This window comes from Mandrillus leucophaeus, unplaced genomic scaffold, assembly GCF_000951045.1.
Source record: "Mandrillus leucophaeus isolate KB7577 unplaced genomic scaffold, Mleu.le_1.0 Scaffold19, whole genome shotgun sequence".
Taxonomy (NCBI): Eukaryota; Metazoa; Chordata; class Mammalia; order Primates; family Cercopithecidae; genus Mandrillus; species Mandrillus leucophaeus.
In genome coordinates, this window is record NW_012101920.1 from 8003838 (window position 1) to 8018953 (window position 15116).

General features: G+C 43.5%; 1 protein-coding gene across 1 annotated transcript in view; it reads left to right on the top strand.

Annotated features, from left to right (window-relative positions):
- Positions 1 to 15116, top strand: part of RAB22A (RAB22A, member RAS oncogene family) — a 53259-nt gene that overhangs the window by 30106 nt on the left and 8037 nt on the right. Inside the window, exon 3 of the mRNA XM_011978173.1 lies at positions 4791 to 4872. Coding sequence (XP_011833563.1) covers positions 4791 to 4872 — 82 coding nt within the window. The remainder of the gene's footprint in view (positions 1 to 4790; positions 4873 to 15116) is intronic.

Below are 15116 nucleotides of genomic sequence, written 5' to 3' on the forward strand. Positions count from 1 at the left end.
TGCGGGATTGTTCATCCTCGGGAGGCACTATATGCCATTATGGGGATGACAGCATCCCATATGCCATGCAAAGAAAAAGCCATATCCCAGTAAAGAGAGGTGCTGGAATGTGATGTCAGAGCACACCTGTGTTGCAGGAGAGCTAAACAAGTCTACTGCAGTTAAAGAAATGTTTAAAATACCTTGCAGCAAGTTTTTCATTGAGAGCACGTACTCTGACCAAAGATCGTGACTACTTGGTGTGCGTGAAAGTCATATTTTTAGAATGCCATGAAAAATGGAGAAGTATATGAAAGGCATTCTAGCTTTAGGAAATAATGGTAGTAGGGATTTTAGATTAAAGACATAATAAGATCTGCCTAGGCAGAGTGAAGAGAGACAGTTTAGTAGTGAAAAATAAGGTTATCAGACAAGCAAATGGCAGGCTGGAAAATAAAAATGTATCATTTGAATGGCAGGGAACCATTGCCAGTTTTTCAAAAAGCAAGATATTGAAATACCCTCTTCATCATTTAACTTGATCGTTAAAGGAGTGATCCAAGTGATCCTAGAGTTCTAGTGACAATGGAAGGAAAAATTGTAGTAGTCCCACTTGAAGATTAGGGTCCAATTTATGAATTTATTTCGGGGATTGAGGTTCGAGTATAGATTAAATATAAAATGAAGAACCAGACAGCTCTACTTCAAAATTGGATGCAAGTAACAAAGGACAAAGAATAGTTGCAGACTCGATTCTGTTCTGTGGAAGGCAGACATAATGTTCTGTGATTGAGATCTTGGAATTTGGGGTGATTGTGGGGGTAGAGTGGAAATAAAGCCCTTTTTTCACCATGTTAGGTAGGAAGGGTGATGAAGTATCTAAATTGTGTAGTTAAACTAAGTCAAGCAGATTTGGAAAGGTGCTGTTCTCAACGGATAAAGACCTGACCATAGGAAGGAATCCATTGTTGAGTCCTGCAGGAGGCCTTCTACCTGGGGCTAGCCCAGAGCTCTGGAGGAGCCATAGGCAACCACCTCCTCCCGTCTCTCACTCTGAATCCAGGTGTTACCACTACGGAAAAGAATCCAATCCTAATGCTGAGGAGGAAGTGGTTCTTACAGATATGATAGGCCAAGATTTCCACCTCTCAGAAATCAACAGAGTTGCATTGTGGAGTTGAGGGGAGAAAGGTTGGCCACTTGAGCTGTGACCTGGGGGTAGGAAAGAGCTCCTGATTCAAATGTGAGCTAGCAGGAAAGAGACACCCCCTCCCTCCAAAAAGTGATACGACTTCTTTCTTAGCAGAATTCCAGAGCTCTGAGTGAGAGAGGGACATAGTGACTCTTTGCTGTAACTCCTGGATTTTGCTGGTCACCTGTGGGCTAGAAGGAGTTGGAGCTGGTGGCTTGGCAGGAGAAGGCAGGAAGGACATTGCTTGGGCATACTCAGCCCTGTGCTAGTTGAACCACTTCCCGCATACCCTAAAGGCCACATGCCTTGCTATGGTTGCAGAGCCCAAGTCTGCTCTAATCTCAGTGTTTTACCTGCATTTCTATAGTACTTCTCACTTCATGCTTCAGGAAGTGCTTGGCCAAGACACCCTATATCTGTTGGCATAATAGACAGCCACCTAGCATGTAGGCTACATGATAATTGTTTTGTTGGAGTTCTAGGATAGCAAGGAGATGGAGAGATGAGGAAGATACCCATATTACAGAGGAAGAGTTACAGCGAGGCCCCTACGCTCAAAGAACTTAAAATTCTCATGGGTGCGTCAGACACTGAACAGGCAAACTTTTAAAAGAAGAAAACATAAATGGACTACTCAGATGTTGTGAAAGGTGCTCTAAAGACAAAGTGCAGTGGTGAGTTGGCTGGGAGGCTGCCTGGTCGGGTAGATGGCACAGGTGTCTATGGTCATTAACGTTTAAGCTGAGACCCAAAGGGTGGGGAGCATCTGGCCAGGGGAGAGCCAGTGGGAAAGCATCCAAGGAAGAAGAGCAGTCAGTGGTCAGTGGGAAGGTGGACGCAGTGACAACTGAAAAGATTTGAGACTTGAGAAGACCAGTTTGATGACTGCAGTGGCCCATGCAGGATGTGCTGGGTCACGAACCAGGGCAGCATTGACACATGACGCAAAGAAAAGACATCTCTGACTCAGCGAAAGTCAGGAAAGTGAAACTCACAGCAAGTATGAGTGGAAATTCTTCTGTTCTCTAGTTGGAAGTGTTGACTGGGGGAGCTTGTTGAGAGTCTTGCTTGGGGCTTATAACCTGTTTTCTCTGAGAAGGCTAAAACAAGCTGTTGTCCTGAAGAGACAGGTAGCTGGAAGTGGTAGGGAGCTAGAAAGGTGGAGAGAGAATGTGGGATAATTGCTGTGTGGAATGGAAAAAGGCCTAAGAAGCATGCCCAGCAGACAAAGCATAGAATCTGCATGCCCGTCCACATAGTGTTGTGATTTTTCCTCCAGCGAGGCCACCACCCAACCTTTGGGTAGAGGAAGCAGGTGGAGAGGCTGTTGGAGCTTTTCTGGGTGGTTGAGACAAGACAGGCAAGGAGGCTAGAGAACTGGTGGTGTGGGCAAGTGATGCTGATGATCAAAGCACAGGAAGCCAACAGACAGAGATTTAGACCCAAGAAGGGAGCTTGAGGTACAAGAAAACCTCAGGGTAGACAGGAAGGAGGCGTGGTGAAAGTGATGAGAGGGAAGAGTAGAAGGGTGGTCCAGGGTCAGACAGGGAGTTAGATTTAATCCTTCAGGGCACTTTCATTACATCATAGCTGCCATTTTGTCTTTTATCTGACTCAGTAATAAGTAATGTTTTCATTAAAGGGAAGTGCTTGGCAGGTAGGTTAAACTTCGTTGAGTTCTGATCCTGTCATAATTATTGTGTATACCTTTCTCAGCTTTTTGTCTACTTGAGACATATTTCTTCTTTTGTCCTTTGAGCAGCCAAAATGGAAATGTTGGATGTGTTGGCTCTGTTGGTAGGCTCCTGTTGGATGCCTGTTGTCACTCATAAATGTAACACCACAGCCATAATTGATGGAGAGTTGAGTTGCAAGCTTTTAGGACTAATTGCAAAGTCTAAACTAAACCATTTCCTGGCGCTGCCTTTAAATAATAATAATAATACCTTGTATAGATATAGTGCTTTACAATTTACAAAGCACTTCCACATCCATCATCTCATTTAATCTTCACAATAAACAATGCTTTTTGAATGCTTAGATCTTTCCTAAGTGAGAAATCATGTTGCACATCCTGCTTTAATCATAGTGAGTCGCCAAAAGTTCTTGATACAATAACCATTTATGGAGTACCTTCTATGTACAAAGCACTTTACTAAGGATACCAAGGGGTAAATTTTCAGTAAATACATATCCAGTAAGTAGTACCTATCAGTAAATATGATCTTGCCTCCTAACTTACCTTTCCTTCCTAGTCACAATCACTATTTTGGAGGCTACTTGCTATGCCATAAATTTATATAAATATTGCCAGGAATTCATTGTATCAGAGTTGAAGTTTTAAAACTAAGGATTCTGATACTTGTCTAAGCTTATGATTCGTCAGAAAGCCATCTTGTCTATTTCAACTTGCACTTTTCTTGAAGATTATTACTTGAGTCTCAAAAAAAATATTTCAAGGCCTCAGCATATCTGAAAATGCCAGTCATTGAGTTCAGTGTCCTCATTGGAGTGATTTGGGTACAACTTGGCAAAAAAAAAAAAAAAGAGTACAATTTGGCAAAAAAAAAAAGAAGGTATAACTTGGTACTTGGTTCCAGAAGGCTTATTATTCATTAAAATAGAAGACATGCCCATCTCTGGGCTCTACTGGCCAGACTGGGATGCTTTGAGGAGACAGAGGACTTCCTGGGAGGCTGCCCTCTGGGTGAGGGGGAATGGAAGGTCATATTGGAGCTGGGCCCAATCCCAGGGCAAGAATCCTGAACCTGTGTCCTGGAGTCCCCCAAAGGTCCAGGCGTGTCTTCTGGGCCACCATGGCTCTTCAGAGGATACACAGACTTTGATGTCTTATTCAAGATCCTCCAAATGTAGAACCCCCAAAATAATAGGAACCCTGCCATCAAAGTCCCCTGGTCAGAGTAGCTCCGTGAAAGTGAGCGGTGTGACCTGCAAACCATGATTCCTTCTCCCGTCCGGGGCTGGAGGAGGCCCCAAGGTCTGATGTTGAATTTCAGCTGAGAAACCTCTTTTGTTGATGAAACGCAGGTGGTCGTCAGGGGTGCTGATGATGAGTCGGGTCCCCTTGGCGCAGCCGTTACCTCCCCAGCCATCTTCCTGCTCCTTGTTTGACACCTTCATATTATTAATTCGCATGTTAACACTAGCTCTCACTCACCTATTTACATGAGCATGTGGTTTGGGAATTGGGGGAGGACAAAGCCAGATCCTAAATTTTTTCTTTTTAACTAGTGTATACATTCTTGGACATGGATTTTTAGGAATATTTTCCCATGATAACATCTTTTTAAATAACAGGTTCTGTGTTTTACGAGGGAGGCTAATGTCTGTATTGCCGAACCTCTCTCTTGATTCTTTTGATGCGGAGCTTAGAACTCGTCCTTCTTGGTGTCGGGCAGATGTGCCCAATGCTTTGTTTTGACAGAGGATGTGCGCTCAGCATCTGAGCATCCCATAAATACTCCAGAGAGGAACATAATTAGGATACAGTGTGGTGCTGGGAGATTGAGCGTTGGTTGAGTCTAAGTGATGTTTCCGACTGGGGCTGGAAACGTGCTTTATGTAATTGTATTCTGATCATTGAGGTCTCTCTTTATAGGGCATCTTTTATGACCAAGACTGTCCAGTACCAAAATGAGCTACATAAATTCCTAATCTGGGATACAGCTGGACAAGAACGAGTAAGTCACTCTTTAATTTACTCTGTTTCTCTGAGGCCCAAATGAAAGTTCCAACTAAACTGTCAGCATCCCTGTCATCTCACGTTACTCACTTCTCTTCTGTGCACCGGAAACACATTTATTTCCATTTGCGTAGGCCAGCCTTTGCCTTTGCCTTTTCAATTAGAGCCACAGAGTCCCCCGATGGAGAAGGTGATAATGGGCACTGAAGGCATTTTTATGCCTTATAGTGTCTTAAAGTAAATGCTGACCAACAGGCCTGATAAAATCCCACTCAGAGCACTGTGTATAATTTGGGGCTCCCTCCTCTAGTAAGGATATATAAAGCAATTAGTGATAGAAAGGGTGAGTTAAGCACAACTCATTTATCGCTGCCTTTTAAAAGCTAAAGAGGGAACTTTACAGCATATAAAGTGTGAGATTTAAGTGAAAAGGATAAGCTAACACAGTGCCTTGCAGTAGATACTTAATAAATGCCTGATGACAAAATTGGCCACAGTGGTTATCTACTTAAGGAAAAGCCGGAACCAGAAGTGGGGCCTGGACATAGCAGCACGGGGTCTAATGGAATTTGGGGAAGCCCACCCAAATCAGAAATGGCCGGGAAGGCAGGGCTGGGGCAGACACTTCCGCCTCCTCCCCTTTCCTCTGGGTACTAAGACACATCTGCCGCCTCCCCTTTCCTCTAGGTACTAAGACACATCTGCCGCCTCCTCCCCTTTCCTCTAGGTACTAAGACACATCTGCCGCCTCCTCCCCTTTCCTCTGGGTACTAAGACACATCTGCCGCCTCCTCCCCTTTCCTCTGGGTACTAAGACACATCTGCTGCCTCCCCTTTCCTCTGGATACTAAGACACATCTGCTGCCTCCCCTTTCCTCTGGGTACTAAGACACATCTGCCGCTTCCTCCCCTTTCCTCTGGGTACTAAGACACATCTGCTGCCTCCCCTTTCCTCTGGATTCTAAGACACATCGCCTCCTCCCCTTTCCTCTGGGTACTAAGACACATCTGCTGCCTCCTCCCCTTTCCTCTGGATACTAAGACACATCTGCCGCCTCCTCCCCTTTCCTCTAGGTACTAAGACACATCTGCCGCCTCCTCCCCTTTCCTCTGGGTACAGACACTTCCGCCTCCTCCCCTTTCCTCTGGATTCTAAGACACATCCGCTGCCTCTCCTTTCCTCTGGGTACAGACACTTCCGCCTCCTCCCCTTTCCTCTGGGTACTAAGACACATCTGCCGCCTCCTCCCCTTTCCTCTAGGTACTAAGACACATCTGCTGCCTCCCCTGGTACTAAGACACATCTGCCGCCTCCTCCCCTTTCCTCTGGGTACTAAGTCCAATTTCCCTTCCAAGGTGTCTCTGGCAGCCACCCCATTATTCAGCAGCCGTTTAATTTAGTTTTCAAACAATACGATCCAAACAGCACATCTGATAGATGCACGGTGCTATCTTAAGCTCTTAAAAGTGTACCAGAAGTAATCAGGAAAAATAGTCTGTCATCACAGCCTTATCTAAGACGCCATAGATAGTGTGTGTAGTATGAAATCTGACAAGAATCATCACAGACAAATGGAGGAAAACAAAACAAGCCATTACTGTTGTCCTAGACATAGACTCCATGCATTTGTGCACACTTAACGTCTTAAGTTTGCTCTGTTTGGTTTCTTCTGTTTTTAACACTGGATGTTGTTCCTCTGTCCCATTACTCATCTGAGATACTTCTGCTTCCCGTCTTCCACTCCCCATTCCTTCTCCTTTGCTCCATCTAGAATGGAGCATTTAGAACAGCCGGACCTTTGCTAACCATCCCTCTTCTGTCCTTCAGAAGTGTGTTGCTTACCAGAATCCTCCTGAATATATCTGTAGACACAGCCCTGGGTTCTTTCCCTCTTAGCCACAAATCCATGTGGCCCTTCCTACTAGTAATATATGTACCCTCCACTAAATCCCAAGTTTCAATTACCCCTCACATATATTTGATGATACAGCAAAGCCCTCATCATAAAGAATCATGCTGTAATACAGATTCCATTATGCTTTGAATCAGAGCCTGTCCTGGTATACGCAGTGATGTATAACATCTCTTTTTTTCTGAAACACACAAAAAAATAACACAAGGGTGTTTGCCTCTTTCCCTTTCTGCCAGCATGGTAGCAGAAATCTGTGAAGTTTTATATTTAGCTGGTTTTCCTGCCTCTTGCTTGTCCACTTCTAATTGGTTCTGCAACAGGAGTAGTTGCTCTGAGATGCAAACCTGCCTCCAGCCTGCCTGACGCACTATCACGCAGCCCAGAGCTGCACAGGAGATGCTCATGGGGCCAGGCCACAGGCCAGGGGTGCTGACCAGGAGGCCCTGCATGGAGAACGCAGGAGAGGAGCACCACCTGATGAGCACTCACTCCAGCCAGTTGTTGCTGGGCATGAGCACATGTCCAGGGTGGCCAAAGTGCAGTGCTAAGGAAAGCCACACACCTGACAGCTACCCACAAATTGTTTGAAATGCTGGGAGGATCACACAAGACACATCTTGTAAGCCTGCCTGGGTCAGGGACTGTCTGTTTATCCTGGCAGTGCAGTGAAGGTCCAGAATGTGCCATCCACAGCCAAGATCTATTTTCACCTCCTCCCACCAATCTGTCCTCTAGCACAAACTGCGTGCAGTTCTCCAGCATGCCATAGTTTCACGCCCTCATGCCCTTCCACAACTCTATTCAGCCTTCAGAACCCACCTCTGATGTCACCTAAAGGGGGCTTTCCTGCCATCCCTGCTCTCAGACAAGAAACCACATCGCCACACTGCTGTGTTGCTCAGACCCACATCTGGAGGTGTCCCTGGGTTCCTCCCTCGCCCTCAGCGCTGGACACCTGCTCCATCCGGATGTTCTGACAGCTTCATTCTCTAAATGTATCACACTTGGATTCACTTCTCCGTCTCCGCTCCCAGCGCCCTGCTCTCAGCCACCTTGGCCATTCACTGAGTACTTTAGCCTTTTCATGGGTCCCCTGCTTTCCCTCTGTCCATTACATGTCCTCATAGGACCCAGAGGAATGTTCTGGAAACAAAAATCAGCCCGTGTTATCAGCCTGCTTAATATCCTTCAGCGACTTCCCGCTGCACATCTCATAACAACCACACTCTGAACAGAGACCTCTCAAGCCCCACGTGACTTGCCCAGACCTCCCTCTGGGCTCCTCTCTTCTCAGGGCCTCCAGCACTCCTTGGCCTCATGCCTCTGGATACACTCTTTCTTCTCACCAAAACTCTCTGTTCCCTCCACTGGAGCCCAGCTGGCTCCTTTCCCGTCTTTTAGTCTCAGGTTAAATGTGACACACTCAGAGTTTTCTCTAAACCCCCTGCATCTAAGCAGGGCCCCAACTTTGTTCTTCATTACTGCCCTTACTTGTTTTCCTCAGAACATGCATTAGAAATTGTCCTTAGATACCTGTCTACCTACCTTCATTGACAGAATCTCCCATCAGACTGTAACTCCAAGAGCTGGGACCACAGTGTCTTGTTCACTGCTGTACCCCAGGGCCAGCATGGTGCCTGACCTAGAGCTGATGTTCAGATATTGGTTGGTTGTTTGAATCAGCACATAAACTCTTTGGAGTATTCCTTTGTATCCTGAAGTCTTTGATTGCACTCATCCATGGGATTGTCACCTATTTCCTTACCTGTCTGCCTTTCATTAGACTGTAAGCTCCTTGAGGGCAAGGACTGCCTTCATGTCTCTGCTCTCAGCCCCTGGCACATGGTATTGATGCCCGTAGGTTTATGTCTACTGATTGCCAGCCCTACTTAGACACAGATAAGGACAGCTCCTCTACCTACTTTTACCATGTGAGTAGTGCATGACTCAAATTATAAATTTCTGGCGTTGTATGTTTATTATTCTTTGTAGTTAGGAGATTTATTGTAGAACCAGAATTGTCATAAAATGAAAACCCTTTTGATGAACTGACTATTCAAACACCCTCCCCAACCTCCCCATTTGACATCTCGTACTGCACATAGTTTTGGCAGATGGGTTGTCTTTCTGATGGTCCAGCTACATTTGATTGCGAAGTGATTTCATTAAGTCAATGAAAGTGATTTTGGAGAATTTCTCAAATGTCCTGTGAAGCCCTTGACGGTAGGCATCCTGTTAACTGAAATGAAGAAGAAGAATACTGCTCAGGATGACGATATGAGTGCTTCAGAAGATAATGGTTTGTGTATCAAAGGGTTAAGAGGGGCCTAGGGAAAATTGATGAAGCCCTCAAATATTTTTGTAAAAATTTGTCATTTTTATGATAAGACTATGAAAGTCAAACATGAAATGAAGGATATCGTATTGTGCTAGCATGTAGTTTTATCAGAAAACTCCTAGCCAAGTTATCAATCAAGTTCGACTCGGTGTTCATCCAGAAAATTAACTCCTGGCTGCAACAATAAACCTAAGGTTTTTCAAATACCAGATAAAATTAAACTTGATTTTACGATTTTGAATTTATCTTCTCAAGATAGAGCCTTTGTGAGACCATTTTGTCCCTATTATTTGCTATCTTGAATGAATGCATTTGAAGTCACCCTTTCTCCACCAATGATCCTTCAGTAACAAAGACTCCTGCAGTAGTATTGAGACAGACACAACACATACATTCAGAAGCATCATAAAGACACCATACATGTAGTAAGAACATACCAAATGCTTGCCGTCTGTATGTGATTGTATAAAAGAAAGTTTCTTGGCCAGGCATAGTGGCTCACCCCTATAATCCCAGCATGTTGGGAGGCCAAGGCAGGTGGATCACTTGAGGTCAGGAGTTCAAGACCAGCCTGGCCAACATGGTGAAACCCCATCTCTACTAAAAATATAAAAATTAGCCAGGCATGGTGGCGCACACCTGTGGTCCCAGCTACTGGGAAGGCTGAGGCAGGAGAATCACTTGATCCCGGGAGGCAGAGGTTACAGTGAGCCGAGATCGCACCACTGCACTCCAGCCTGGGCCACAGAGTGAGATTCCATCTCAAAAAAAAAAGCTTCTTAACCGGAGTCTAATAGACATTGCATCCAGTCTTGAAAGATTTACATTCCTACATCTTAATGTGGTTTCTCCCAATGACTGTCTTTACGGAGATAAGAACACTAGGAAGACTCGGACTTATTTATTGTCACGGTAGTCATGTGAGGAATTATTCTCCTGTTTAAAATCAGGAACAAGTGTAGTGGCTTAGTATCATCTAGAATTGGGGCAGACAGTCCCAGAGACCAGAGTCTGCAGTGCATCATCCCCACTGGCCAGTGCTCAGTTACCATCCACTTGAAGAGCAGCAAGACCTGACTCTGTGAGTAGAAGCAAACCCAAAAGTGATCCCATTATTAGAATTTGCAGACAGAATTTACACATATATTTTTGGGCCAAATCCAACCTGCCGCCAGTTTTTGTAAATAAAACTTTCATGGAACGTAGCCAGGCTTGTTTGTTTATTATCTATGGTGGGGATGTCCCGTCTTTTGGCTTCCCTGGGCTACATTGGAAGAAGAATTGTCTCAGACCGCATATAAAATACACTAATGATAGCTGATGAGCTTTAAAAAAAGAAAATCACAAAAACAGCTCCATGTTTTCAGGAAGTTTATGGATTTGTGTTGGGCCACATTCAAAGCTGTCCTGGGCCACGTAACAGGCCGCAGGTTAGACAAGCTTGGTCTACGGCTACCTTCACTCTACAATAGTAGAGTTGAGTAGTTGCAGCAGAGATTATGTGACACATAAAGCCAGGATATTTACTACCTGGTCTTTACCAGAAAACGTTTGCCATCACCTGATTGAAAGCCAGGTTTGGAGCAGAAATGTGCTGACGTCTTTTGAGTCTCTTACATGCCTCCATCTTCCTTCTTTGCATCAAAAGGACATGAAAGTTTCCATGTCAGTAATAGCAGAGTGGCTTGCCCTCCCACAGATAACAATTATGTATAAACTCTGGACAAAACATTTAAAAAACAACTGTTTGAAGGCACTGCAGAGCAACCAAATGCAGTCAGGGACTGCAAAGGGGAGCTTTCTTGTGTAAGATCCACATTTTTACAGCTTTTCCCCAGTGGGCACTTCCCAGTTCGTGTGGCACAGGGTAGCTAGGACTTAAGCAGAAAGCTTGTGATGAGTGCAGAGTTTAGGACTGCTAGAGCAGCCAGAAAAATAGGAGGCAAATCGCAGAAAAGAGGGATTCAACAAGGAGGGACCCCGTAAAGTCTGTTTATAAATTTCCCTGAAGTTTTTTTGACCCCCAAATTGTGAATTCACAAGAGAGACAATATAAAATGCAACAGAAACCAGTAGGTGGAAAGGGTGACAAGACAGCAGAGATGTCAGCTGCTCTTCATTACGGCAGGGCTAGACTTCAGAGTTTGAATCCAATCCTACTGTGGTACAAGGGATCACTGAACACCTTGGGCATTCCAATGAAACTTCAGAAGGGCCATGCCTTGGGAGTAGAAACGGTGTCCTAAGACTAAGGGCAAATCCAAAAACCCAAATAGACCCACCCTCACAACGTGTAAAACCAATCTCAGGATGAGTCACCAGTAGCTTAATACTCTGCAGAGAAGATTTTAAAAAACCAAGCATCTACAGTGCATCATCCGCACTGTCCAGTGTACAGTCAGTGCTACTACACATATGAAGAAACAGGAAGGTGTGACCCAGTGAGCAGAAGCAAACCCTAAAGTGACCCTTTTCTTGGAATTTGCAGACACAGAATTTAAAGCACATATTTTACATATGTTCAGAGATTTAAAGAAAAGTAGGCCAGGCACAGTGGCTCACGCCTGTAATCCCAGCACTTTGGGAGGCCACGACAGGCATATTGTTTGAGTCAAGGAGTTCCAAACCAGCCTGGACAACATGGTGAAAGCCCATCTCTTAAGGGGAGAGAAAAAAAAAAAGGAGTGTTAATGACTTAACTGCAAATGGGCAGTCTCACACAGAATGGAAACTAATAAAGAATCACATGAAAATGCTAAAACTGAAAGCTGCAATATCTAAGATGAAAAATTCACCAGAGGGTGATAGAACAAATTAATCAGAAGAATAGAAAAAAAGTAGAAAAATATGGACAGAGTCTCAGTATTATAGGGACAAATTCAAACAGCCTAACATATGTGTAATTGGAGAACCAGGGGGAGCAAAGAGAGAGATAGGAACAGAAAAAAAAGATTTCAAGAAATAATGGCTGAAAATTTCCCGAATTTGGTGAAATATATCAACTCACAAATTCAAGAAGTTCAACAAATCTCTAAGTACAAAGAAAACCATATCTAAGTAAGTCATAGTCAAACTGCTGAAAAGCAAAGGTAAAGAGAAAATCTTGAATGCAGCCAGAAGTAAAAGACACGTAAACAGGAGAACAACAATATGACTGACTTTACACATGAACACTGGAGACCAGAAGCCAGAGGAACAGGATTGTTAAACTGCAGAAAGCAAAAACCTATCAATTTGCCAGACTTCGTTTTCAAATCTAAAGTCAAAGTAAGAACATTTTTAGAAAAACAAAAACAGAAATCAACAGCAGCCGTCCCAGAGAGCTTTTCACACTAAAGGAAAATGACAGTGCGTGGTAATTCAGATCCATAGGAAGAAATAGTAACCACTAGAAATGGCAAATAGAAACGTCTGTTTTTTCTTCTTAAATTATTCAAAAGTTAACTGACTAATTCAAAAATTATAACACTGGATTGTATAGTTTATAGCGTATGTAGATTTAGATTATTTGACAGTGGTAGTACAAAGAATGATAAGATAACAGAAATTAGACTTTTGCAAGTCTCTGATATTTTACATAAAGTGCTACATTTTAAACTCTAAGTAGACTGTAGAAAAACGTGCAGTAGTCCAGACACAGTGGCTCACACCTGTAATCCCAGCACTTTGAAAGGCCAAGACAGGTAGATTTGAGACCAGGAGTTCAAGACCAGCCTGTCCAACATGGCAAAACCCCGTATCTACTGAAAATACAAAAGTTAGCCAGGCATGGTGGCACTTACCTGTAGTCCCAGCTACTTGGGAGACTGAGGCACAAGAATTGCCTGAACCCGGAAGACAGAGGTTGCAGTGAGCCAAGATCACACCACTGCACTCCAGCCGAGGTGACAGAGCAAGACTGTCTCAAAAAAAAATAAAAATGTGCAGTATATATTATAGTTACAAAAGCAACAACTTAAAAAATAATACAAGCAAGTACAGTTCAAAAGTCAGTAGAGAAGTTAATATACTAAAATTGAACACTAAGAAAAATTCAAGCAACGCAAAAGAGGAAAAGAAAGGAGGAGCAGGAATTTTTTAAAAAATGGAACAGATACAGGCCAGGCACGGTGGCTCACGCCTGTAATCCCAGCACTTTGGGAGGCCGAGGCGGGTGGATCACCTGAGATCAGGAGTTCAAGACAAGCCTGACCAACATGGAGAAACCACGCCTCTACTTAAAAAAAAAAAAAAAAAAACACACACACAATTAGCTGGACAGAGTGGCACATGCCTGTAATCCCAGCTACTTGGGAGGCTGAGGCAGGAGAATCGCTTGAACCCAGGAGGCAGAGGCTGCGGTGAGCTGAGATCACACCATTGCACTCCAGCCTGGGCAACAAGAGTGAAACTCCGTCTCAAAAAAAAAAAAGAAAAGAAAAGAAAGAGAAATGGAACAGATATAAAACAAAATGATAGACCTAAATCCAAATATATTAGTAAATACATTAAATGTAAAGGAGCTGAACTGCTGAACCTTCCACTTAAAAAGCAAAGGTTGTCAAAAATCAGAACCCAACCATGTGCTGCTTATAAGAGGACTACTATAAATATAAAAACAAAGTTAGAAAATTATACAATGTAAAAGGATATAGTATGCAAATAAAAAACAAAAGAAACCCATGTGGTTATATAATATCAATAAAATGGACATGAAAACAAAGTGGAAGAAGGACATGGTGAGAAGAATATTGAGGAACTTTCTGTGTTGATAGAACTGTTTGACATCTTAGTGGATGGTACTCACACAGATGTATGCATTTGTCAGTTTATCAGATTGTACTGTGAAGATCTTTGCTTTTCTCTGTATGAGTTTTACCTTACGAATTTGAAGGAAGAAGGAAAACACGACCCTGTAAAGAACATTGCCAATATAAGTACATCAAAAATGAAAGCTAACACCATAACCTTTATTCCGTCTGTGCACTTCTGTCTCATTTTCTCTTGTGCTGTTGAAGTCAACCGAACACTTTATCTCTTTTTTACTCAGTAGTATAGTTTTCTTTTCTGTGGTGCTTTCTTGCTTATAACCTTTATTTTTGTTTTCTTCTCTCTAAAACTTAATGTCTCCTTTATTGGAAGTTAGTAGGCTTTCACCTCAGAGGCAGGGGTTTCTCACAAAGACTGGTAGCAGTTTCTGTGTATGGACAGCGAGGTCTGACACTTAGTTTGACAGCTCCCCACACTCATGCAGTTCTTACTCATTTGTTCACCAATTTTTGATAACCTATAGCATGTCAGATGCTAGGCCCTGAGATAAAATGGCGTGCCCAGCAGACATGCTGACATCCCTCATGGAGCTTACAGTCACAACTTCACTTTCTTTGGTAAAACTCAAATTAATACAAAACTTTAAAAGCCAAAAGGTCAAACTCATTGGATAGGGAGTTCCAGAATCCATAGTTGTGTATGTGGTTTATGTATGTGCACCAAATGCTCGTCTGTGATCATTCCTGCCTGTGTTCAGGGGTAAACCACCATTAACAACAGGATGCAGATACAGTGTCATCAGGTCATAAGTAGGGGTCAGGCTTCAGAGTCAGGGTGTAAGACGAAAATTAAGTATAGTCAAAATTCTTGTCATTAAACATTGGCATCATGTTCAGTGGGTGAGATGCTCACACAGGACGTGTGCCCAAGAACCGAGGTTGACTGGGGAAAGAACTTCGCAGCCTCCGTCTCACACTCATCGAGAGAAACAGCTCACTGAATCATGCTTGTTGTTCGGATGGTTATTCCTCTCCCTTCTCTTTCCTCCCTGTTGTGTGTCACGGGCGTGGAGGCCAGGGTGATGAGTGGGAAGAAGCTGTGTATACAGGGTTAGATTCATGTAAATGAAATGAGATCTGTACCCAGCATTTGGGAATTGCCACATGCATGGAGATATCAAAAAAGCAAGTCTCAAACTCATCCAAGTAGTGAATGTAAATGTGTACTCATTTCTGAAGGACA